Source organism: Rhinoderma darwinii, chromosome 7 (genome assembly GCF_050947455.1).
Source record: "Rhinoderma darwinii isolate aRhiDar2 chromosome 7, aRhiDar2.hap1, whole genome shotgun sequence".
In the NCBI taxonomy this organism is placed as follows: domain Eukaryota; kingdom Metazoa; phylum Chordata; class Amphibia; order Anura; family Rhinodermatidae; genus Rhinoderma; species Rhinoderma darwinii.
Genome location: NC_134693.1, coordinates 23,760,324 through 23,784,440, shown reverse-complemented (window position 1 = coordinate 23,784,440; position 24,117 = coordinate 23,760,324). Strand labels below are relative to the sequence as shown.

General features: G+C 40.1%; 2 protein-coding genes across 4 annotated transcripts in view; both read left to right on the top strand.

Annotated features, from left to right (window-relative positions):
- Nucleotides 1-16,036, top strand: part of BEND5 (BEN domain containing 5) — a 41,362-nt gene extending 25,326 nt beyond the window's left edge. Inside the window, exons 4-7 of the mRNA XM_075832970.1 lie at nucleotides 3,598-3,690; nucleotides 6,971-7,119; nucleotides 9,072-9,285; nucleotides 11,045-16,036. Coding sequence (XP_075689085.1) covers nucleotides 3,598-3,690; nucleotides 6,971-7,119; nucleotides 9,072-9,285; nucleotides 11,045-11,202 — 614 coding nt within the window. The 3' untranslated portion in view covers nucleotides 11,203-16,036. The remainder of the gene's footprint in view (nucleotides 1-3,597; nucleotides 3,691-6,970; nucleotides 7,120-9,071; nucleotides 9,286-11,044) is intronic.
- Nucleotides 1-24,117, top strand: part of AGBL4 (AGBL carboxypeptidase 4) — a 1,201,113-nt gene that overhangs the window by 806,974 nt on the left and 370,022 nt on the right. The gene's annotated exons all lie outside the window — the stretch shown is intronic.

The following is a 24,117-nucleotide window of genomic DNA, read 5'->3' as shown; positions in this document are numbered from 1 at the left end:
ATAATTGCAGTGCTCAGATTTGCACAAACAATTGTTTCCCTTCAAGATTTTAAAACCTTTCTGAAATGTAGAATAATGTGTTGAAGCGTCACAGACAATGAAACAGTGAGCAGTATAATAGTGCTTGCATGGAGTGGTATCTATTTGACTGTCTCCTCCGAAAATGTTTAATATAAACAACTATCAGAAATACATTTTTTCAGGAAGCCGGAACCTGACTAGACACAGATTTCGGTAGGTCTTGTCTTATTTACGCCGTTTGGTTGTCTACTTCCTACTGCTGCATTCAGGTGGATGAAAACAATGCCAACCTGTGGTAGACTGGACTAAGGCTCTGTTCACATCTGCATCCTGGTTTCCATATATATCGCACATTTCCTTTCTGCATTGTCTGTATAGACAGTGCTGCAGAATGCTTGCACTTTATTACAGCTGAAATGCATGGGAGGTAATGGTTGGAGAAATTTCATAAACTAGTACAGTTTTTAGGAAAAGATGGAGTACAGCACCCTTCCCGAGAGACCAGGGAGTGATAGCGGGCTGCAAAAAAGAGCCTTATCTATGTGTAAAGTGTTGCTTGCATTCCTTATATACAGCTGTTATTGCCTTGCCCACACTCTGCTGACACGGTCCCAGTCTACACAGCAAAGCTGAAAAGTAAACTTCAGAAAACAGGAGGTGTCAGACTATTGTTTCTGCTCTAGAGGCCAGTGTAATAACTGGAATATTTTTGTTATATGGAGAGTCACATAAAAAAAGTGTAAAACATATTTTTAGTATAAAATTCAAATTTTAATAATATGTCATTTTCTGATTATATATTTTCTTTAATTGAAACACTCCAAAAGTAAAATGAGCCACTAACAGCACTAAGGTTGGGTCCACTACGGTACAGAACGGGAGAAATATTAGAAATCGTAGTAAGGGCCTACCCTTAACGTAAGCCTCTGATGTATGCTACTGTGTAATGGTATATAGTTAGTATATGTCAACCATACATATACCACTCGGTGTACGTTTTTATACTAGATACCTACATACGGAATACAGCAGTGGACTACACTATTCCATACAATGAAATAGAAGGTATACCGACATATACCAGCCTGACTGATGCCAAAAGGTATAAGTCGGGTAAATAAGGCCCTATGGATACGTTCGGTATATGCTCCAGTAGCTTTCCCGATGCATACGCCAAAAGGTCACTCCAAACGCAGTGTCAATAGGCCTTGATTAGTTTAATGCTAGTGTCGGTCATACTAGATTTAGTCTCCCCCCCCCCCCAACCTGAAATTGACATAATAGATTGTCGTCAACTTCACAGCGCTTGTAGATAAAGTAGGATTTACAGACTCGGTGTCCCTTTAAGACACGTATACTTCCTCTGCTTGTGAAATTACTCAATCTTAAGGCTGAAAAGGACCTAAGCGAAGGAAATTAAAATAAAGCACCAGCTCCGTTCTGTCGAGTGATTTCATTTCTATGGCGTCTAAATGATTTTTCTATCGTTAGTGACAAGGTTCATACCAATTTCGGCAGCAGTCTCCGGGATTTCACAGCCTGCTGACTGAGAACGCTCTGCTTCTCTAATTACAATTATTTTCCTCCGGATTCATGTAACTTATTACTCTGACTTTATCAACTTTAACATCTAATCAGATCAAGTCTGTGGCTGCTCGGGGGCCCAAATTCCTTCGTAGACTTTGATGTACCTGCTACTGTACTTCTGAAGGAGAAGATGGAGTGGTCGCCTTTTAAGGCAACCTCATAAAAATAAGAAAAAAAAAAGATTCATTAAAATTTTTCCTCGTCTGCAGAGATGTGCAATCTTTGATTCCAGTTGTTTTTAACTTGAAGTTTCTTCTGGGAAAATTCTTATTTACCACTTTTAATAACTTTTTTTGTATTCTTTTCTAAGCATAGATTACTATGTCAAATGGTCTTATTGATTGGATCTACTCATTAACCAATCCAGTCGCTGTGACCTCTATGACACTAAATATTCATCAGGATGGAAACCGCCTCATGAGAAATAGGATGGGGCAATCACCCTAGCAAAACCGGACATTCGTCTGCTTGGATGTAAAATGAGTCAATGTTAGGCCCTGTTCACACAGGGGTTTTTTTGCAGGCAGAAAATTCAGCCTGTAAAATTCAGCTCCGTTTTTCTTTAAGTGGTATTGCACCGCTGGCGTGGTTTGGGGTTTTTGAGGCGAAAAACGCCCCAAGATAGGGTATGTAGTTTCTTTTTCCTGCGAGCATTTTTTTCCGCTCGCAGAAAAAATCGCCTCCACCTTCTATTGAAATCAATGGTAGGCAATTTCGTCAGTTTTTTTGCCACGGTTTCTGTGGCAAAGAAACTCTGTGTGAAGAGGACCCGTGCACGATACTCTTCTGGCATCGTACAGAGGGACACTTTAACAATGAAGGTTCCCATTCATTGACTACAAGCAGAGATCTCAAAAACGATTGATTGAGCTATTGATACAGAAAATATATTACAAAAGTTTCTTTGAGAAAGTTTTATTTGCCGAGACCATAAACCGTAACTGGAGCGGAAGTGTAGGGACAAGTAAAGATACAGGGAAAATGGCCCTTGAAAATTATAGCTTTGAGCACCCTGGACAGGTCATACTTGACTAGTGATAATTCCTCCCAAATTTGGATGTTAAAAATCAATTTTCCATTAAAAAAAAATAATTCCAAAAATGTATTTAATTTTTAATGGCATTCTCTGCTATTAGTCTCTCGATTTTAAGGTCCAGCATGGTCCTCATTGCGCATAAATGGCAAGGAAAAGGCCAAGCACACAACTTTTATTAGAATAGACAATCCTCAGAAAAGTTTGGCTTCCTTTAAAGGGGTTGTCTGTTTTGGAAAATGCATACCACGATACACTTGTTATGGCGCCACCTGGTGTTCTTTTGATTCCCCCTCAGATCGTCCATCTAATGTGTCCAGTGTCAATGGGCACACATGCTCTGTAGCTCAGTCCCACCGCCCAGTTCTTGTACACAGGCAATGGAGTGATTCCAGCTATAATGCCTGCCAGCCAGCCAAGAAGAATCAGCGCAGTAGAAGCGACTTCTTCTCACCGGCACTGGACACATCCTGTGGACGTTCTAAAACAGGAGGGAGAATTTTTTTAAATGCCCCCCATATTGTTATGTTTTATGTGATTTAACAGAGTAAATGAAAATGTAATTGTGATACAACCCCTTTAATAGATAACAGTCCTTGTTTGGGACCAGCATCAATTAGCTGGAGCAGAGAGTGGCTACAAAAAAAACTCTCTCTCTCTCTGGAGGACCCAACATATCTGTGCATTACATGGACAGCCTATTGATTTCAATAGGCAACATGCAATACTTACTTTTACCTATGATGGCGCTGCAGGGAAATTGCAAAAACTGCCATTATAGCTGATCACTGAGGGGGACCCTCTGATTGTTTTATCGGGAGGGGTACCTTCTAAAATAAAATGGATTTTCAAAAGCAGACAACCTCTCAAAGGAAGATGGATGGGTATTTGGGGGAATGTTCCTTCAACCTGTTCAGATAGACATGATCTCTTATTGTTTTATGTTTGTTTCATAGTCTCTCCCTGGAATTACAGATCGAACGGAATTCATGGTTCATCTCCGGTTGCAATAGGACCTGAAAATACCGACATTGCCGGAACAAATGAAGGTCAGACTCCCTTTCTATGATTAAATAATAAAAGCCTATCATCTTCATTCAGGGAGCTAATTCTTTACATTACTGAGAGGTGACATTTCTTTTATATGTAAAATGCATGAATGTTTTTTATCCAGTCGGCAAAGTAATACTTTTACATATTTATTTTATATCTGAAAAATTCATAGCCGCTACCTTGATACAGTCATTTGTTAACTGGGATTGTAAAACTAGTTAACGGATGAAATCAGATTTATTGATGGTGGTTTGGGAAGCCGACAGATCATCTTCACTTTTCATCTTTATGCTCCTTTTTATGACTCCTAATTGCACTTCCCCCCTCCAACACTGTTACTAGTGTTTTTGGACTCGTGTGATCATTGCCAATTAGATTTGTACATTTTTGTCACATCAAAAACTTGAAGAAGTCCTTATTTTGTCCTCATGCAAAAAGCTGGCTAGTAACAAATAAGTACTGCTCCCGCCGGGCTTGTCATAAAGCTTTCAAAAACAACTAAATGATAAAGTTTTGTATTGATACACCCCCAGCTTTTATCTCTGCATGACCAAGTAGATTTGTAATTTAAGAGTCTGGAAAAACTAAGCGACAATTTTTGTTATAGCTGCAGTGGGTTGTCCACTTTTAACAATACCATTTTTTTAGAATGGACCCCCAAAAATTAGCTGATGACAGTGTGTCCTGCTACAGGGACCTCCAGCAATGAGCTGTTATCTGTTGAGGACCTTTGCAACAAGTGTTAAATTCTTCTGCAGCACCACCACAGGGGAAATCTGGTATTACACCATTCCCATTGAAATTAATGGGCCGTCTGTGTAATGCATGGACTCGCTGAGTCCTCTAGAGAGAGAGATACATGCTCTTTGTAGCCGTCTCTGATCCGGCTAATTGATAGGGATACTAAATAAGAATGACTAATAGGGTATTTGAAAATGGGCTTTCTAAACAAAGGCAACCCATTTAATTGGTTTCTCAAAAATTTATATTTTTAAACTATGGCTGAATGGAATTTTAACAACTTGACAAAAGAAGTCGATTTAAGGACTTTTATTTGTTATTGCTTTTTGTTTAGACTTTTTGGGAAGATGCCCTTTGACACTTCCTTACACCGATGCTAGAATGGCAACGACCTGCGAATTACCACTATTTTTGAATTTTTAAGAACTTGACAAATTAGGCTGGTCATTTTTTATTTAAAGGGGTTTTCCCACAAAACACATGTATCCTCTATCCACAGGATAGGGGATACATATGTGATCGCTAGGGGTCCAACTGCTGGGGCCCCCAGCGATAAGGAGAACAAGGGACGGAAAGTCCCCTGAAGTCCTCCAGAAGAATGGAGCACTTGTGCACAAGCCTGACCAGGGCTCCATTCATTTCTATGGCCCTGCTGGAGACAGCAGTCCCGGATGCCCCATAGAGATTAATGGAGCCCTGGTCAGGCATGCGTTCCATTCTCATGGAGGACTTCGGGGGATTTTCGGCCCCCCGTTCTCCTTATTGCTGGGGGTAGCAGAAGTGGGACCCCCAGCGATCACACATGGATCCCCTACCCCGTCAATGGGGATACGTGTATTTTGTGGGACAAACCTTTTAAATTAAAATGCTCATTTGAGTTAGAATTTTATTCATATGACCGCCTGACATTGACATATTTTGCAGATTGATTAAAAATAAAGCTGTTTTTTTCCAGCTGAATCACAAGTGGACAATTTATGTCTTTGTCCAGAAACACTATAAACCCAATTAACTTTTATCTTTTCATTTTATTCTGAAATCATCTGCAAGAAACGTATAGACTTTTCGTGTAATAGAAAAATACAGCAATAAACCGTCTCTGCAGGCAATAATTATACAGAACAGTGGCATCATATTTGCTTACGAGGGCAGCTTTCTCCTGTCTGCCATTATTTTCCTTGGCTGAGTTACTAGTCTCGTATCTGAATCCAGCCTACCCCTTGACTTCCGGTCACAATCTCGTTCTGTGACAGCAGGACCGATACACTTGTGTATACCCCGGAGCAGGACCGAACCTTTTTGCCTGCTGGTGGTTACGGATGGGGTCCCAATGGCATTACCATTTTGTTACGGCCACAATCTAAGTCTAGTATCACTGCAATCACACCATTTATTTGGCATAATTTCATTGAAATTAAAAGCATTTAGCATTAACGTCTGGTCCACCGCAACTTTTACAGACACCATGACTTCTACGTTTGCGTCGCCGGAAAGGGGGCATGGCTTTTTGTTCTTAGAAAAGTGGTTGTGAATAATGCCTGGTATGACTTGGTGTTGTTCAGTTTTGATGACTATATTCCCCAAATTGCTTACAGTGTTGTGAACTACAGCCCTCACTACCCTGTTCTCCGGTCTAGCTTACCGCTCGTCTTCTACGCCATACTTTATCAGTTACCCCTGTTGTATTTTATGTTTTTTTAGACGGTTGAGACACAATTCTCTGTAATGGGATGTAGGTTCACTATGTGATGACACTACATGCCATTGCCGTCTAGGCCTCGTGGTTGTATACACATAGAGATCCTTCCTTTTTTCCTCTAGCTACTAAATTTTTTTGTTCTATTTGGCAGTAACGATATAAGCTAGAAAATATAAGTTAAATGGATACTTAAAAATATATATTTCAGCAGCACCTGAACGATTTTTCCTAAAGCTCATAGTCGTCTTTTACTGACACAGACCCCTTTAAATTACAGAATCTGCCAGATGCCTTAATAAACGGTACATAGATATTCTATAAGCAAAACAAAAAAAGCTCAGTGAATCCACATGTGCGCTATTTTCACATGGACACCATCACAGTGAACCCTTGTAAGAATCCAAATGACCAAGAGGGCTAAAATGTAGACGCTTCTTCACCCCGTAGACCCGTTCAGATTATGAAGTACTTTGGTTAAGTCTTGGGCAGAAATGGAAGCAAATCTACTTTTTTTCCTAGTTTTATTAGAGTATCTTATTGATCCCCTAATTTAAAGTGGTTTATCCTATTGACAAATGCTCTTTACATGACTCTCTACAATAGGGATACATGACTCGCCAATTCCATTGAAATCAATGGAGCTGTAAAAACAACGGAATAGAAAAACACAGTAAATAGAGCCGAGCACGCAGATCTCTACAGCTAGCAGAGTTAATGTTTTATGTTTAGCAACTATTGTGTATTTGCCATACAAACTTATGGTTCTGTTACTTCTGCGTTCATTGCACTACTATATCTTTTCTCTTTTTGACCTGCACTATTGTTGTTGTACCTAGGATTCACAATGGACTTAAAGACAGAAAAGTCAGAACTGTGCGAGCCTGACCCAGAAGTACAGAAGATAATCAATGACGAGGCAAACACATCCTCGTTCTACCCAACTCCAAACGCAGTTCTAGATAAATACATTCTGGAGAATGGGAAGGTAAGGGAGCGGGTATATAGTTATATGACTCTGAAGGCCACACGATATGCTTACTGTTGCCAGGAGGAAACTCACAAGAGCAACCAATATACTTAAAGAGGATCGGTCACTTGGTCCTATTAGTTGAACTGGTTATAATAACCTGAATAGTGTTGTCTCCCTGATTCTAGCGCTGTTATTTTTTTCCTAGACTGTCCCCCCCCCCCCCCCTCACCTGTTCCAGAGATATGGCCCACTGTTGTGTTGGCTTCCTATATGCTGTAGTTAACCAATGAGGTGGAGCTAGCCATCCTGCCTCTGATGTTGACCAATCAGCGCAAGGCAGCTTGAGGGTAGTTCACGCCCTTTGGGCTATCTACAACAAATTAGCATAGGGGGAGCTAACACAACAGGGAAAAAAAACAGCGCTGGGATCAGAGAGACAACGCTATTCAGGTCAGTAAACTAGTTCAACTTATATGACCAATTGACAGATCCTCTATAAGCATCACTTTTCTACATCTTCCCACATTTCATTGACTTAATGACATATTGAAAGATGTGTAAGAGTTAGAAGAGGTCGTTGGTGGGGGCATTGAAGGGGTTTTCCCACTAAAAACTTTTATCAACCACCAATCACTGGTCTGGGGGATCGGAGTCTTTTTCCTACTCACTAGCGCTTTCTCTGTGAAGAGGAGTTGTATGGATTGGTGGTTGAGTATTCTCGCTGCTACGTCATACAAACCTATGGGAGATATGGAAACGGCTATGTAATAATTCAGCCTGTCCCTGTACCTCCCGTAAATTTGTATGGAGCAACCGCCGAGGAATGGGAGACTAGGTCTCTCGTATTAGTGATCAGTGGAGGCCCCAGCGATCTAACATTCATCACCTATCCTGTAGAAAAGGTGTTGTAGTGATCTGGGTTTGTTGCCCTTCAAATCTTTACTTGGATATCTTCAGGTTTCTAAGCTTTTGAAATCCCTCACTTTAATACACTTTGGTCAGCAGATGTTTTTTGCAGCGATAGCCCCATTTATTAGGGTGCATGAGGGTACCTATATCTAGGATACCAGAGTTCTCATTATGTGAACCTGGACCTTGTATTTCACGTGCATATTTATCATAAATACATGTATTATTATGCTGTGGTATTTCTGCATATCCTCCTCTTTTTTACCGACATGGGAACATCATGAACTGACAGGCGCTACTTGCCTTTTTTCTCAATGTATCGTCTTCTACAGTTTACAGTCAGATGGACACTTAGAGTGTGACATAGCATTCTCATTGCACTGTGCCGTTTTTACATATTGGTTTGTGCACTTGATTCCGAATGGGCTTGTTTTGTTTTGTGCATTTCGGCGTTGCTCCGTCACTTGGTTGCTAGGCAACATTATACTTCCGGCTCATATCCGAGCATGCGCAGTATAACATGGAGAACGCCGAGGTGCCTGACACTCCATTGTTTACGGGCGTAGACTCTATGATAGATTTGCATACCTTTCGCTGGATTGGTGAGTGGCCTTATGTTCCCCACCCCTATACACATTGTTTCATTTTTAATCTAGCACTAATCAAGCTTATACAGGCTTGTTTTACATTTTATGTGTATCGATTACACCGTCATGTTTTCACTAACACAGTATTATATTATTGTACTTGATGCTTTCTTCGTACTATATGTATAAGTGCAATATCTGATTACATTTTGGTTTTGATTATTACTCATTATGTTAATGAGACACATGCTTTATATGCTTCACACATTGTTGTATCACTATGCTTGAAAGAGGTCCTATAGCAGGACGGAAACGTTGGAGTGCTGTGGGATTTCTTCTACATATATATATATATATATATATATATATATATATATATATATATATATATATATATATATATATAAAATCTTCTGAATACTGATATCCATATAAATAACGTGCCTTTGTAACCTATTCTCCTGAATATAGGTCCATCTCGGGAGTGGTGTATGGGTAAACGAAGAGAAATGGCACCAACTGCAAGCAACGCAAGGAGATTCCAAGTACACAAAGAATCTGGCCGTTATGATCTGGGGCACAGACATCCTGAAAAACCGAAGCGTCACCGGCGTGGCTACAAAGAAGAAAAAGGATGCAAGTCCTAAACCTCCGTTGTCGCCTCACAAACTAAGTGTTATCAGAGGTAGACTATGCAGTCCTACTGTATCGCTCATAATACTGTATGCCGCTCCTGGATTCATTCCTCCGTTTTACCTTAAAAAAAGAAATTCCTAATTAAAAAATCATGAATCCAAATAATTTTTGCCTAGCAGGAGTGTAAGACATTAAAAGCCCAGTATCCCTCCGGTGACATCCGTCACCGCGAGAGCAGCTCTTGGTGCACCGCTCTCCACAGGAAGAAGCTAAATTGAAGTTGGAAACATTAAAAGATAGTTTCAGCGATCGGTACAATGATGCTTCTCACTGTTCTCTCTTCAGTTTAGTTCCTTCCAGCACTGATCTTTACACAGCGCTCTCTTCTCTCCCGTCCTCTCTGATGAGTGTCACCAAGGAGACAGGCTCAAGAGGGGTTTCCAGCAGACTACAGAGGTTCATTCTCTACCGTCTTAATGGTAGTTTGCTAAGGGAAAAGATGTGTCCAAGTAGCTACGGATATACCGATGCCTTGTTCTATATATTATCAAAGAAGTATACGTCAATAAGTTATTCATTGCTTGACACACTATGATTGGTAGAAGACCACCTGTACACCATTTGTAAGCATCATTGATTCCTTTGCAGTCTTTGAATGTCATAGGGACGTAGATGAGAGGGACTTTACACTTCATAGCGCATATAATTCTTAAAGGGGTTGTGCAGCTTAGGAAACCCATTTTCTTATACTCGATTAGGGAATTGTAAGTAAATAGGGAGGGCCCCCTATTCAGGATCCTCATCTCTTGGCCAGAGTGCAGAGCAGCTATAAAGAGTGTCTTTGTCGCTCTGGAGGACCTGTCCTGTCCTACATTATACAAACAACCCATTGATATAATTAGGCATTGTGTAACGCTTAATCTCTCCTGCGGTGATGCTGCAGGTAAATTAAACACTTAGGCTTCGTTCACATATCCGTTCGGGCTCTATTCTGACGTTCCGTCTGAGCTTCCGTCTGAGAACGCTTGCTCTAAATTGGGACCTGATGTGTGCCGGATTATCAGCCGTTCCGAAATATTGGCTGGTGAAATTATAACATTTGCAGCACTTGTGTAAAGTAAACTTTGCGGAAGACAGACCAAAAAAAAAAAAAATGCCAATCCGAAAGTCCTTTAGTTGTCTTTGTCTGTTTAGTTGACTTTTCTATTAACCATTTTCATATTTACATTAGTTTCTAGAAAGCTGGGTGACAATCCAATATGGCCGCCGCTACTAAGACACATTTTTAACAACTTGAGAGAGGAGGACTTATATTAACTAGTGATTTTGGAGTGACGTAACATGTAGAAAGGTTTTCTTAGGACATCTCACTAGATCATAAGACAGAGATCCTGAGGGTTTAGCCACAGGTACCACCACCATCCCGAGAATGGGTTGTTTTTATTCCTGTCACTAGTGGAGAGTAAGACAGTTCACGCTTGGTTGATTTCCATTAAGAATACGATTTTTGTAGACTTTTGAGCGCTGTTTTAGGGCTGGTCGGGGTCCCTGCACCTATTCAACAATATAGTGCAAAAACCTCTCTAAAGAAATCTGATACTGTAATATGTTTAGTGCAGGTACTGCAGGCGCGGGACATGAGCCAAGAAATCTCTCTTTCAATCCCTGTGTCATGCACCTCCCCCTCAGGTCCTGCACTATGCATCATTTTTACCCGGAGTGTTCCTTTAAGGCAAATATAACCATGGCAGTTTTCTCTTTCTAAAGACTGGCCTGTAATCGTCTATCTGTATTCTCCATTTTTTCAGAATGTGTCTACGACAGGATAGCACAAGAGACTATGGACGAGAATGAAATTGCACAGAGGCTCTCCAAAGTCAACAAATACATCTGCGAGAAGATAATGGACATCAACAAGTCATGCAAAAACGAGGAGAGGAGAGAGGCAAAATTCAGTTTTCAATAAACCGGTTACGTTTTGTAAGGTGGGGGTGTCTGTCTTATTCCATCGGTTTCTAGCGTGTTGTCCGTTTCGCAGCTAGAACTAAAACACGTGTGAAATGACATTCATGTGACCGTGCGGGTGGATCGTGACGCACGACAACACAACCAGTATTTGCTGTTACCAGCAGTTGAATTGGAAAAGCTGATTTGTGTTTGACTCCGTGGTCAGAATATCCGCCTCCGCTATTCCGTCATTCGTTATTTTCCGGTGCCAGATTTACTTCAGTTCCTGTTTACGTCGGATCTCTTCAAGTTTTACTCTTTGCACTGCCGGTCCTGCCAAAACCAAATTTTGCTAAGATTGTGATAAGGAACATTTCCCTCTTAAATATAAAAAAAATTATCTTTAAGTTTTAACCATTGAATTTTTCTTGTCCATTTCTATCACGATTTGATCGTTTCGTAGTTATATCTGTTTCTGGACAGCTGAAGACAATTTGTGGATGACTCAAAGACAAATATTACAGGCGATTTATTTTTGAAACTTTATTTATGGAGAAATACTTATGTTTTGTTTTTTATGTCGTCAGTTTTGCCTTTAATTTTATTTATGTCTTATACACTATGTTTATAAGGACAATTTCTGTATTCTAGTTCGGTACTGTGCTTTCATACAATACTTGAATGTACGTTTTCATCTACAGTAGTAAATTAATGCAGTGGTCTCCATGTATGAAAATGCCTATGTTCCACATAGCAACCAATCAGAGTTGACATTTCATTTTATAAGCTGCAGTCTGATTGGGTGCCATCGCTAGAAACTGACAATTTCTTTTTGAGACATATGGTCCTTGTTTTCATTTCAATGCTGCCGATTTATAAAATAATGCATCACATTTCATACACATCTCTGAATAGGAGACTGTATAAGGCTCTGTTCACATGTGTGTTTAGGGGTTTGTCAAGCTTTCCAGATTTTTTTTTACAGCGAGAATAGCACAGTTTACACTGCTCTTCTTGCCATCAAAAATAATAAAATCCCAACCAAGCTCCGATGGACCCCATAAAGTCAAAATGCATCTTTAATATTGGTCATGGCTCTATTATAAACAGAAGCTATGATGCAAGTGTGTACAAAGCCTAACACATCTAGCCCGTCAAATGATTCATAACTAGTGTTGGAAGCCTGACTCTTGGCGATCAGCTGATTACTGCTCCAGCTCTTATATCAAAGGGGTTGTCTAAGACGAGACAGCCCCTTTAAAACATCGGAGCTATCAGTATTTTAAAAATGGCTCTGTCACGTTAATAAATATAATGCATGTTTCATGCATCTCTCTGAGTCAGTTGCGCTAATTTTCTAGCGTGATATTATTGACACATGAACACATATGTTTTCTGTTAATAAAATGTGGCCGATCTACTTTTGCAGACTCCAGTTAGATCAAAGGGTTATTCTGAGCTTAAGACAAACACAGAAAAGTACCTATATGTGTCTGAATGATCACCAGATGCTGCCAATATAGCTCAGAAGTAATTATTACACCTGCCTGAATGGCCTTCTATTAGAAGGTCTGAGGTAGTGCTGTAATTACTTACCGTCTGCTACTGTGTCACAGCTCTGTTGCAAGGTGGCACTATCTGATGCCCAGTATGTGAAACATGATAGGAAGGAAAAGGGGAGAGCAGGGATCAGTGGAGATCAGAGGCATGTGATGTGCGACGTCCTGTACTACAGGGAGGGGGTAGAGGGGAGATAACCACATGTTCAGTGTACAGAACATCACACAAGCAGATCTACAACATGAGCATAGGTATGTGACTGCATGTGAGACTGTCTTACAGAGGCATTTCAGCTACAGACAGTACATTAGTAAATTACTAATCTTACTGCAATTAATATATCTGCACACAATTTTTAAAGATTGGAAAACCTATTTAAAGCTCTTATTTTTCCAGTGCTGGTTATACAATAAGAGAAGTGGTATGATTGGCTTCTATGGGTACTGTGTGCAATGTGCTTATGTATTCTTGGCATTTCTTTTCACTTTTAACACCATATATTTATTTTTCTTCATTATTATAAGAATTTCAAGATCAAGTATTTTGTATTTAGTTATATTAAAAGGAAACTTCTATTGAGAACCTTTTAGACGCCCAAGTGTTCAGGCTTTAAGCAAAATAACCCCCTGGTTTTATAAAGGAGCCACAGTGACCCCTTTACTCCCAACCAAGTTCTGTGTAGAGTACTAAAAATTAGCCAATTCAAGTAAATGGAGCTAATTTGCAATACCTGCCCAGTATTCGAATGGGCCGCTCCACTTCAATATGACTGCATCTTCTTTAATGATCTGTGAGGGTCCCACCAGTGAGACCCCACAAATCAGTAAGTGATGGCATATTCTAATGATCTGCCAACCTTATAGCGATGAAGAACAATGCTACCAGTTGTGCCAAGTCTAGCTTTCTATAAGAGACTATTATCTATTATAGATGCCAAACAAAATCAACTTTGTGCATGCTTTACTGTAACTATATGGATTTTCTATTTATATTCAAGGGATTGTCCACTCAGAACAACTCCTATCAATATTCCCTGTTGGGTAGTGAGCCATGAGGGATGTCCTTATTTTGGATCGCCCTTTATTTGCCTGGGCAATGACAAACTATTGCTCTGGAGGTCTCGGCATCACCATGTATTACATAGTTACGTAGGTTGAAAAAAGAAACAGGTCCATCAAGTTCAACCTTTCTCAATCAATTACACGTCTTTCATTGCTAGATCAGTAGTAACCCTCAATGCCATTCGTCAGTAAATAATCGTCTAGCCCTCTCTTAAATGAGGACATAGTATCTGCTACTATCACCTCTTGGGGTAGGACATTCTATAGTGTGACTACTCTAACTGTAAAGAACCCTTTCCTATATTGTTGTCTGAAATGTCTGTCTTCCACACGCAATGAATGTTCCCTGGTCCTTTGTAAAGTTCTTGGAAAGAACATATTATGTGCTAGTTCTTATTATTGACCACACATATACATGTTACTTATACATGTTAATAAGATTAATCTAGTCGTCCGCCTTTGAACCCTCTGCAGTTCTCCTATGTCCTTTTTACAATTTGGAGCCCAAAACTGTGGCCTTGCAAGGGACTTATAGAGGAGTAATATCACATTTGAATCCGTTTTTTTTATCTCTGTTTTTATACACCCCAAAATCCTAATTGCTTTTGCCGCTGCTGCTTGACATTGAGTACTGCTGCTGTTTAGCTTATTTATAACCAGAATTCCCAGGTCCTTCTCTTGTTCCGTTATCCCCAGTTATATTCCATTTAATGTATATGCATTAATACTATAACTGACCTCAATGAGTTCTGTTATCTACTACATTTCCTCTGTAAAATATGTGCACACACTGCAGGGGAGATGTGGATGTGCCAGCAGTTTTATTTAACAGTAAAAACTTTTTGCTGGGGGTTTTAAAAAATGAGACCCCTGATGATCAGCTCGCAGTTGAGGGAGCTACATCCCAAAAGGGCAAAGTTTTAAAAAGAAGAGTTTGGAGAAAGGTTTATAACTTGATTTCAACTTCTTGAAAAGTCCCATTCTTCACCTCTCTGTTTTTGTACTATGTATAATAATTGCAGTTAGAAATGACCAGATACGGACAATACACAGGACTAGATACTATGTCATGGATTTAACCGACTGCATCCATTATACACTTTCAGAATAAGTGTTTGGACACATTTGGTCCTACGGGCCACTCTCTACGTATAGAGTTAAGGAAGTGAACAACTCATTGGGGAAAATGTATTAAGACTGGTGCAATAGAAAAGATGTTGTAGTCCACAGGAACCAGATGCTAGATGCCCATAACGTTGTCACTTTATGTTTACATAGAAGTATCTACCTGGCACAAAGACTTTTTGAATATGTTTTTTTTTTTTTTTTGTATGAAGCCAATATCCGTGAATGAATATACTTTATATCTTCACAGAAAGACATATGAAATATTAGTATGTGGTTTTATTTGCACTATTATAAAGTTTGGAAATGCATTTAAAATTGTGTCTTATTTGTGCACCAAAATTTGCAACTGAAGTTCACAGGTCACTCATTCACACTGGAGGCAGCCAATTTGTGTACTGAATACATTTCCCTTAGGATGCAGAACCAAATTCTCAAAATTACCGAAATCTGCTAAATGAACTAGTGAAAGTGTGTCGCTCTGCCCTGTGCCATTTGATCCTTGAGTAATCTGAGGCTATTCACTAGGCCTAACGATTAAACCCATATAAAAGACTGAGCCAATATGGCCACCATTACAGCTCCCACATAAGTTGTCACTCAGTCTTTCGGGAATTGTGAATGGCAAATTTGCTCAGTTATGCTGTGATCATTTTCCTGCTCCTGTATGGATCTCTCGTTACAAGGAGGAAGTACAACTAGACATGACAGCTCTCAAATCACGCGTTTCTTACTGCCATATTAATCAGATTAAAAAGTGGAGATCCCCTCCTCAATGCAGTGGACTGAGACCGTGCTCATAGCATAGAAGAGGGTCAAGCGGTATGACAGCAGTTAAGTCATGCCATATCCACTAAGGAATTATTAATCAGATTTTTTTTCTAAATCTTACTTTAGAATGGTTCCTTAGTACTTTATCTAAGTCAAAAAGTTCACGACACGGCTGCCGCCACCACTGAGAATACATAACAGGCACTTTAAGGCAAAGCTCTGACAGTGCTTTCTGCTTCTTGTGGTTTTTAGCACTTTGTTTCTATTTTAAAGAAATGAATTGTATTTTTTACTGCAGAAACTTCCAAATGGTTATTATTAAATACTATCAAATGATGCTCGTTCTCCTGTATTTTGTTTAGAAATGGACGCTATGAAAAGTGTTGAGAATTGGACTTTTTCGCTTTTCCTGCAAGTGGGCAGAAACATTTGAATGCCTTTTCAGGGATCACCGTAGTGTAATTTTGGTGGTAACCGTCTAGTGAAAGATGTGGTACTTAGAGATTATGGGGTGTTTGATCTGTGCAGTGGTGACACGTTGACTCTGGGCACAGTTTAGCTTTTGTCAGGATTAATGTATGGATTTACTAAATAGCCTCTAGCTTTAGCAGTTTGAAGATACAGTATATTAAGTAGATGGTCGACGGAAGGGTACATAAATAAAAACACAGTCATGACAATACAAGCGTCAAACAGACTATGCTAGCTGCTCGAAAACTGTTTTGTCAAACAGGGTAGGTGGTGAATATTGGTGTGCATTGGAAGCCTTCTCATCTGCCTTCGGCCCTGTTCACACAGAGTTTTTCGCAGGCGCAAAAATCTTTTGACCTGCCTGCACTCTCTGTGCCGCGTTTTTCGGCCGCGGCTATTGAGTGCCGCAGGCAAAAAACGAAGCAAACGCTTTCTCTGCCTCCCATTGATGTCAATGGGAGGTCAGAGACGGATACACGTGAAGAAGGGGCATGACGCAAATCATTTAAATCAATGGGAGGCGTTCGTTGTTTTGGCGCAGTTTCTGCAGTCCGCAATTATGGATGATTTTTACGGTCGTGTTCATGGGGCCTAACATGATATTCAAAGAAAGAAGTATATCTCAATATGAAAGAAATCGATAAATGTGTTTGACTGCTGGAATCTCTTGGTTATCGTTGCTGTCCAGGGTGAATAAAGGGCAATGTTGACTATTTTTTTAATTATTTTTTTCCCCCTTGATTCCACATGGCTGGTAGGGGCAGGGACTTGTTTTTGGATTTTTTTGGATGACTCTGACAGTACTGTCATTGAAAATATAACCGATTTTTCTAACCTTCTAGTATTTGCCCCACTATGCACATAGATCATTTCTTGCCTTAGTGGCCTGGGTGCTGGAGACTTGGTAACCAGAGCCATTTCCATGCAGTTATGTATGGCTTCAGTCATTTGGTTTAGTACACCTGCAAAAGAAAAAACGTTTTCACCAGAGAAATAAGTCACCAATATCAAGACTCCAGTTATTTGTAATTTTGTACCATGACCGATTCAAAGCGTTTGTTTGAGACTAGAAAAAAGGATCTGCTTATTTTTATTTGAAACAGCGCCACTCTTATCCATGGGCCGTGTCTGTTACTGCAGCTCTGCACTATTTACTTGAAAAGATGCAATACCAGTCATAGCAATACCAGTGGCGCTATTTCTGGAGATGGGGAATATTACTTTTTTTCTGATCTTAGACCCTCTTTAAAAGGGTTGTATATCAGCCCTGCTAACATCGTTTTTTTGTAAATACTTGTATTCCCCAGGAAATTACAATACTGGAGCACATTTTGTTAGAGCTGTGCGTTGCACCGGTCCTCTTTTATTCTTCCTGGAAACTTATGAATAAATTGGCAACTGTGTGTTAACATTGCCATTAATAATGGGGTGTGCCCTTGCACAGTCTGACACCGTCAGCACTGGTTGGACAGTGTTAAGGGGTGTAGGGACACGCCCCGGTGACAAGGGTAATGGTATCACCCAGTTGTCAATTTGTTCAGACATTTCCAGGAAGTATAATAGAGGAACATCATAATGCAGAGTAATAAATAAGATGCTCCAGAATAGTTTTTTTTTATGGAAAATATAAGCATTTACTAAAACAGACATGTCAGGAGAGCTGATAGATCCTCTTTAATGTCCCCTGCACACGGCTGTAGCCGTAATCCTGGTCCGTGATTCTGGCTATGGACGGCCGTGGACAGTTGTCCGAATTTGCGGGCCGTGCTCCTGTTATAAAGTATGGGAGCACGGTCCTTAAAAAAAAAAATAGGAGATGTCCTATTTTTTTACGGAAGCTTTCTATGGCCCAGACACCTTCCTGTGAATATACGGGAAGGTGTCCGTCCGCCATAGAAATGAATTGATCTGTAATTACGAATAAAATTTACGGTCGTGTGCCTGGGGCATAAGTTAAAGGGGCTGTCTCATGAACACATTTCATATGCTGTATTAGGGTATTTGGAAATAATAGAGGTAGGACATTTCCCACTTGGGACCCCCTTCTATTAGCCAGTGCGGACAGCCCCTCCAAAGAGAAGCTCTTGCTCTGGCAGACCTGGCCCGTCCATGTAATACATGGTCGGCATATAGTAAAGTTTAAAAAAAAAGTTGTCAAAAATAGTGCATTTCATTCTAAAATAACCTGAAATGTAGAATGATGGATTTATTATTGTAAAAATATGACAAAGAAATTGTGTTACATGAGAAAAGTTCCATCCCTCCGTGTTTTTCTTTCCACTATCATTTGGTGGGTAAACATTGTATAGCTTTTCAATAATCTCCAATTCCTATTTAAAGTTTAAAGAACAATAATATGCAGCTCGTGTTTAAAGTCTAAGCAAGGCTGAATGATTGAAAGCTCTACCCAGGGAGACAGCGCTTGTAATACAGCAGACATGGGAAAACTTCCATATTACATTGTAAAGCATAAACCTTTCATTATTCATAGAAATATAGCAAGAATCATGGTCGTGTTTTACTAAAAATATTAATAAAATAAATATACAATCTTCCTGACTTCTTTCAAAGAGTTTTACTTAAAAACTCCATCTACTCTTAAAGGGGAATTCCATTTTTATTTATAATGTGCAAAGGCCATTGGTGGATGTTCTCAATCCCCTCGAGTTTTCTACTTCCGTTTCTCTATAATTCTACATTAGCCAGGAAGGAAAGTTGCAGCAAAGAGCTCTGAAGAACAGTCACTGGAAGGGGAAATGTGCGGCCGTCTGCACCTTTTCTCACCAGTCAGTTGATTTTGCTGCGGGTTTCACGTGTGCATTTTATCCTGAAAGGGCAATCCTGTTAAAGTGATATGATTTAATGCCTCCTCTGCTCAGCAACATTGCTTTCTGATTTTTAGCACTGTGAACAGTTTTTCCAAATCAGAGAAAACCCTAACCAGAAGGTTAGAACTTGACCTCATAAAACATTGTAAAGTGGATCAGTTCACTGGGAGGCCAACTGGACCTTCTATGACTTCTAGAACATGTTATATAATTACATTTGAATAGCCAGTACATATGTCCTTGAATATTCCTCTTCTGCTAGGTTATTCAAATTTGTATTCATTAGTCGTACTTATTTCTGGGAAACATTTGAGACAACCAATATGGCCACCATTACCAACCCCTCAGAGGCTGTTACCCAACGCTCCCAGAGTCCCAAACCCATATGCCACCATTACCATACCTGTAGAGGTGTTTACCCAACTCTCCTAGAGTCCCAAACCAATATGCCACCATTACCACACCATAGAGGTTTTAACCCAACTCCCCAAGAGTCCCAAACCAATATGCCACCATTATCACACCATAGAGGCTGTTACCCAACACTCCCAGAGTCCCAAACCAATATGCCACCATTACCACACCATAGAGGTTTTTACCCAACTCTCCTAGAGTCCCAAAGTAATGTTCCACCATTACCACACCCGTAGAGGCTGTAACCCAAATCTCCCAGAGTCCCAAACCAATATGCCACCATTACCATAACTGTAGAGGTTTTTACTCAACTCTCCCACAGTCCCAAACTAATATGCCAAATTACCATACCCCTAAAGGCTGTTCCTCAAATCTCCCAATCCAATATGCCACATAACCACACTCGTAGAGGTTGTTACCCGACTTTCCTACAGCCCCAAACTAATATGCCACCATCACCATTCCCCTAGAGGCTGTTCCCCAAACTCTCCCAGAGTCCCAAACTAATATGCCAAATTACCATACCCCTAGAGGCTGTTCCCCCAACTCTCCCAATCCAATGTGCCACATTACCACACCCGTAGAGGTTGCTACCAAATAGCAAATCTGCTTAGTGATCCATCCCCTACTCCATATCATTACATAAGTTGTCAGATTTCCCATTCATAACTGTAGGCAAACTGGGTGAAAAGTCCTGCAGGAGTTGTACTAGAGGCCATATTGTTTGTCATTCAGCTTACCCAAAAGAAGATATATCTAAGAAACACCGGAGCAGAACTTTTTAAAACCTGACCGTAGAGGACAACTCCAGAACTTATATTTACTGGTAATTTTTTTTATACGTTGGGTGTAAATGTTCTTTGTCTGCTCTTGGTTTTAGAATGATGTGCCGTGGTAAATGTACAATTTATTGCTTTATGTCTCAATATTTAAGATCATGAATTATCTCTAGGTAAAACATCATCAAGTTTTGAAAGAAAGTTCTTGAGTAATTATTGAAGCATTCACCCTGTGTTGTTTAACCCCTTAAGGACGCAGCCTAGTTTGGGCCTTAAGGCTCAGAGCCCATTTCTCAAATCTGACATATTTCACTTTATGTGGTAATAACGTCGGAATGCTTAAACCTATCCAAGCGATTCTGAGATTGTTTTCTCGTGACACTTTGGGCTTCATGTTTGTGGTAAAATTTGGTCGATATATTCAGTCTTTATTTGTGAAAAATTGCAAAATTTAGACAAAATTTACAAAAAATAGCATTTTTCAGAATTTAAATGTATCTGCTTGAAAAACAGACGGTTATACCACCCAAAATAGTTACTAGTTCACATTTCCCATATGTCTACTTTAGATTGGCATCGTTTTTTGAACATTATTTTATTTTTCTTGGACATTACAAGGCTTAGAACATAAACAGCAATTTCTCAAATTCTTAAGAAAATTTCAAAAGCCTTTTTTTGAAGGTGCCAGTTCAGTTCTGAAGTTGATTTGAGGGGCCTATGTATTAGAAACCCCCATAAAACACCCCATTTTAAAAACTAGACCCCTCAAAGTATTCAAAACAGCATATAGAAAGTTTTTTAACCCTTCAGGCATTTCACAGGAATTAAAGCAAAGTGGAAATGAAATTTGCAAATTTCATTTTTTCTGCTGAATTTCAATTTTATTCAATTTTTTAATAGTAACAGAGAAGGTTTTACCAGAGAAATACTACTAAATATGTATTGTCCAGATTCTGCAGTTTTTAGAAATGTCCCACATGTGCCTCTAGTGCGCTCGTGGACTAAAACACAAGCCCTAGAAGCAAAGAAGCACCTAGTGCATTTTGAGGCCTCTTTTTTATTAGAATATATTTTAGGCAGCATGCCAGGTTTGAAGAGGTGTTGAGGTATCAAAACAATGGAAACCCACCAGAAGTGACCCCATTTTGGAAATTACACCCCTCAAGGGATTCATTTATGGTTTTTGTTATCATTTTGACCGCACAGTTTTTTCACAGCACCTATTTGAATTGGGCTGTGAAATGAAAAAAATGATATTTTTTCCAATAAGATGTCATTTTTGATCAAAATTTCTTATTTTCACAAGGAACAACATACCCCATTTTGTTGCCCAATTTGTCCTTAGTGCGGCAATACCCCATTTGTGGTGATAAACTGCCGTTTGGGCCCATGGGAGGGCTCAGAAGGAAAGGAACGCTATGTGTTTGTTGGAGTCCAGATTTTGCTGGATTGGTTTTCGGGTGCCATGTCGCATTTGCAGAGCCCCAGAGGTATCAAAGCAATGGAAACCCACCAGAAGTGACCCCATTTTGGAAACTACACCCCTCAAGGAATTCATTTATGGTTTTTGTTATCATTTTGACCACACAGTTTTTTCACAGCACCTATTTGAATTGGGCTGTGAAATGAAAAAAATGATATTTTTTCCAATAAGATGTCATTTTTGATCAAAATTTCTTATTTTCACAAGGGACAACATACCCCATTTTGTTGCCCAATTTGTCCTTAGTGCGGCAATACCCCATTTGTGGTGATAAACTGCCGTTTGGGCCCATGGGAGGGCTCAGAAGAAAAGGACCACCATTTGGCCTACTGGAGCTTTTCTGGTGCTAAGTCATGTATGCAGAAGCCCCTGAGGTACCAGTACAGTTGAAACCCCCGAGAAGTGACCCCATTTTAAAAACTACACCCCTTAAGACATTCATCTAGAGGTGTAGTGAGCATTTTGACCCCACAGGTACTGTGTAAAAGATAATGCGCAGCAGATGGTGCAGTGTGAGATTTGCAATTTTATATATATATATGCCATTTCAGTGTCCAATATAGTGTGCCCAGCATGCGCCACCGGAGATATACACCCCTTAAATTGTAATGTGGGTTCTCCTGGGTACGGCAATACCCTACATGTGGCTGTTATCAGCTGCCTGGGCATACGGCAGGGCTCAGAAGGGAAAGATGAGGGGGGTAAGCTGTGCGGAGTGCATCAGGGTAAATTAAAAATCAAGGGATGTATGATACATTTTAAAACAATCTTTTATACAGAGCCCTGGTTTTTCGGGACACGTGTCACATTGGTATATTGTGTTCTTCCTTATCCCCCTCTTATAGCAGACTCTGCACCTCTTTTGACTCTTTCCCTTTCCACCGGTTTGGGGAACTTCTCCTGGAAAGTGTTGCCCTGGTACGATGCGTGTGGCCTCGCTTCCAGAAGTACTGGGTGCCCCCCCTTCCTGGTCCCTAAAGATTAGATCTTGAAATTCCAGGAAAGTTCCCCTCTGGCCTGCACATCGACGTAGCACGTACGCATTGTACAAAGCCATCTGTATGATGTGCCCGGCCAGCTTCTTATACCACACCGCATGGCGCTGTAGGGCTTCAGGACTTGATTTGACAAATCCATCCCTCCCATGTACCTATTGTAGTCCAGGATGCAGTCTGGTTTGCGGGTGGCCTTTCCTTCATATATCCTAAATCTGTAGGTATACCCTGATGCACTCTCGCACAGCTTATACATCTTCACGCCATACCTTGCCCTCTTACCTGGCAGGTACTGGCGGAATTGAACCCTCCCTTTAAAATGTACCAGGGACTCATCAATAGAAAAACACTTCTCGGGGGTGTATGCTTGGGAAAACCGGGCACTGGAACGGTCTAATAGGGGTCTCCGTTTATACAAACGGTCAAAACTGGGGTAATCTCGGGGTGGGCACGGCTCATTATCAGTATAATGTAAGAAGCGAAGTATTGCCTCATTTATTTATTTTTTTAGGTTCCAGTTCATTTCTGAAGTTGCTTTGAGGGGCCCATATATTAGAAACCCCTATCAAACACCCCATTTTAGAAACTAGACCCCTCAAAGTATTCACAACAGCATTTAGAAAGTTTATGAACCCTTTAGGTGTTTCACAGAAATTTAGAGCAAAGTAGAGGTGAAATTTACTCTTTTTATACCATTTTTTTAATAACACAAAATGATTTATCAGAGAAACGCAACTTAATACGTATTGCCCAGATTCTGCAGTTTAGAGAAATATCCCACATGTGGCCCTCGGGCGGTAATGGACTGAAGCGCCGGCCTCCGAAGCAAAGGAGCACCTAGCGGATTTTGAGCCCTCTTTTTTATTAGGCACCATGTCCGGTTTGAAGAGGTCTTGTGGTGCCAAAACATTGGAAACCCCCCAAAAGTTACCCCAATTTTGAAACTAGACCCCTTGAGGAATCCATTGTAGTTTTCTTGGGGTGCATGCGGCTTTTTGATCAGTTTTTATTCTATTTTTAGTTGGCGCGGTGACTAATAAACAGCAATTCTACTATTGTTTTTGTATACTTTTTTTTTTACAGCGTTCACCGTGCGCTATAAATGACATATTCACTTTATTCTGCGGGGTGATACGATCACGTCGATACCAGATGTTTATAGTTTTTTTTTATGTCTTATGGCGTTTGCACAATAAAATACGTTTTGTAAACAATCATTCACTTTTTGTGTTACCTTATTCTAAGAGCCAGAACGTTTTTATTTTTCAATCAATAAAGCCGTGCGAGGACTTATTTTTTGCGTAACGAACTGAAGTTTCAATCATTTTTCGGGACATGCGACTTTTTGATCTCTTTTTATTCCATTTTTTGGGAGGTGAAGTGACCAAACAATTGTGATTGTGGTACGGTTTATTAATATATTTTTTTACGGCGTTCACCGTGCGGG